At 33.6% G+C, this 1633-nt stretch overlaps 1 protein-coding gene across 1 annotated transcript; it reads left to right on the top strand.

The window, feature by feature from the left end:
• The first annotated feature begins 898 nt into the window (after nt 1-898).
• LOC145947479 (uncharacterized) lies at nt 899-1633 on the top strand. The gene is made up of 3 exons (XM_083057258.1): nt 899-985; nt 1133-1334; nt 1425-1633. The coding sequence occupies exons 1-3, from the start codon at nt 899-901 to the stop codon at nt 1631-1633; spliced, it is 498 nt and encodes a 165-aa protein (XP_082913384.1).

A 1633-nucleotide genomic window follows, 5' to 3' on the forward strand; every position in this document is an offset into this window, starting at 1 on the left:
TCGTGTATGTGATATTGCTTTAAAATTATGGTTATATGTGTATGTTTGTATTCCTATAGCTTTGTAATCAAGTAGGATATATATATATATGTGATTATTATTGAATATATATATATTCTTATTCTAATTATACGTAAATATATATATATTGTTTTATTATTATTATTTTTTTTGTGTGCTTTTTGGGTTTTTTTTCTTTATATATATATATCTATATATATATATAGTATATGAGGTATCCTTTTGTCACCGAGTAAAGTATGGAATTATAATAGATTATATGCACGTTTTATTCTAAAATTATGAATATGTAAATTATTTTTTTTTCTTTTTTTTTTATATATATATATATATACTATATGTCTTATAACTTTATTTTGCAACTGAGTAAGATATAAGAATTGTACTTGGGTATATATGTACGTTCTATATTTAAGATATATATATTTCATTAAAATTACTTTAATTAGGTCAGTTAGAACCAATGCGTAGATGTTAATTATTTAGGGTGAAGCTTATCGTAGCGAGGAATATATACTATATTAACTTACATAGATGCTTAATGATAAATAAAAATTCTCTTTTCTCTTTTTGTTATTATTTTTTTCGAGGATGCTTTCGTATTTTGCTAGTTCTCTGAATCAGGCAGCTGCGAGGTCTGATATTGCATCTATATGTGTAGTTTTTCGCTGGGAAAGGTTGTGTTTTAACGTCTTTGGTAAGTTAGAAAGGGCGTGTCAAGTCGTAAACATATCATAGGTAGAAGTGTATGTGAGTAGAGGGGGAATGGGAGGAAAAAGAAAATGGTTTTCCACGTGCAGGTCAACGAAGAAGAATCGCACAGTCGCACTTTAGTTTTTGCAGTGGTAAGAGTGTTGTGAGAAAAGAAAAATTTATAATGGAAATTGAAGTCCCGTATTCGAAAACGAGGGTGGTGATCAGGCGATTACCGATAATTCTGGTGATGGAGTTTGATAAGGAGAACGTAAGTAGTTATTCATGAATGTGTATGAGTCTTTTTTATTATTAATGCTATTACCTCTGATATTAATGATATTTGATATTTGCTTAATAATTTGGAACGGGGCGATCGAGATAGGGAAATATAATAATTAAGGGTTTTCTTTCTCAGCCCAACGTTATTCTTTCTGTGTATCAATACACGAAGAAGGATCGCGAAGATCGGCGAGTGAGAGCCGAAGAGAGACGGCGCTGGGAGGCTTTCCTGGAGGAGGAAGGGGATGATATTTTCTCCCTGAATAAATTATTCGAGGAATGGAGCGAGGAGGAGAGATTGTTCAGAGAGAGATTTCTGATCACCGATGAGATGCTCAGTAAGTTCTTTTAAATTTTTTTTTTTTATGACGCGGTTTGTTAATATATAATTGATAATTCGATGTATGTAACCTTTATTTGTTTGTTAGAGGACGACTGGGATTGTGGACCACCGTGGAGGGTATGCTTGTGGAAGAACGTAGTGAAGATGAGTAGACTACGTGCTGAAAGAAGGGTGCAGAGAATGATCGATTTCGCGGCGCCGGTGAGGAGGTGTGAGGACGCGGGGTACGATGATTTTGAAGACGCGGAGTACCGTGAAGAAGTTTTACGCCAAGCGGGATTCTATAAGAATTAG

This window comes from Prenolepis imparis, unplaced genomic scaffold, assembly GCF_030444845.1.
Source record: "Prenolepis imparis isolate NDT839.2.m4 unplaced genomic scaffold, iyPreImpa1.0 SCAF_88, whole genome shotgun sequence".
Classification (NCBI taxonomy): Eukaryota; Metazoa; Arthropoda; class Insecta; order Hymenoptera; family Formicidae; genus Prenolepis; species Prenolepis imparis.

Bases quoted from the DNA above. Each gene is read 5' to 3' on its own strand.
- LOC145947479 (XM_083057258.1), top strand. From the start codon at position 899: ATGGAAATTGAAGTCCCGTATTCGAAAACGAGGGTGGTGATCAGGCGA. The intron at 986-1,132 runs GTAAGTAGTTAT...TTTCTTTCTCAG, and splicing joins TGGAGTTTGATAAGGAGAAC to CCCAACGTTATTCTTTCTGT. The intron at 1,335-1,424 runs GTAAGTTCTTTT...TTTGTTTGTTAG, and splicing joins GATCACCGATGAGATGCTCA to AGGACGACTGGGATTGTGGA.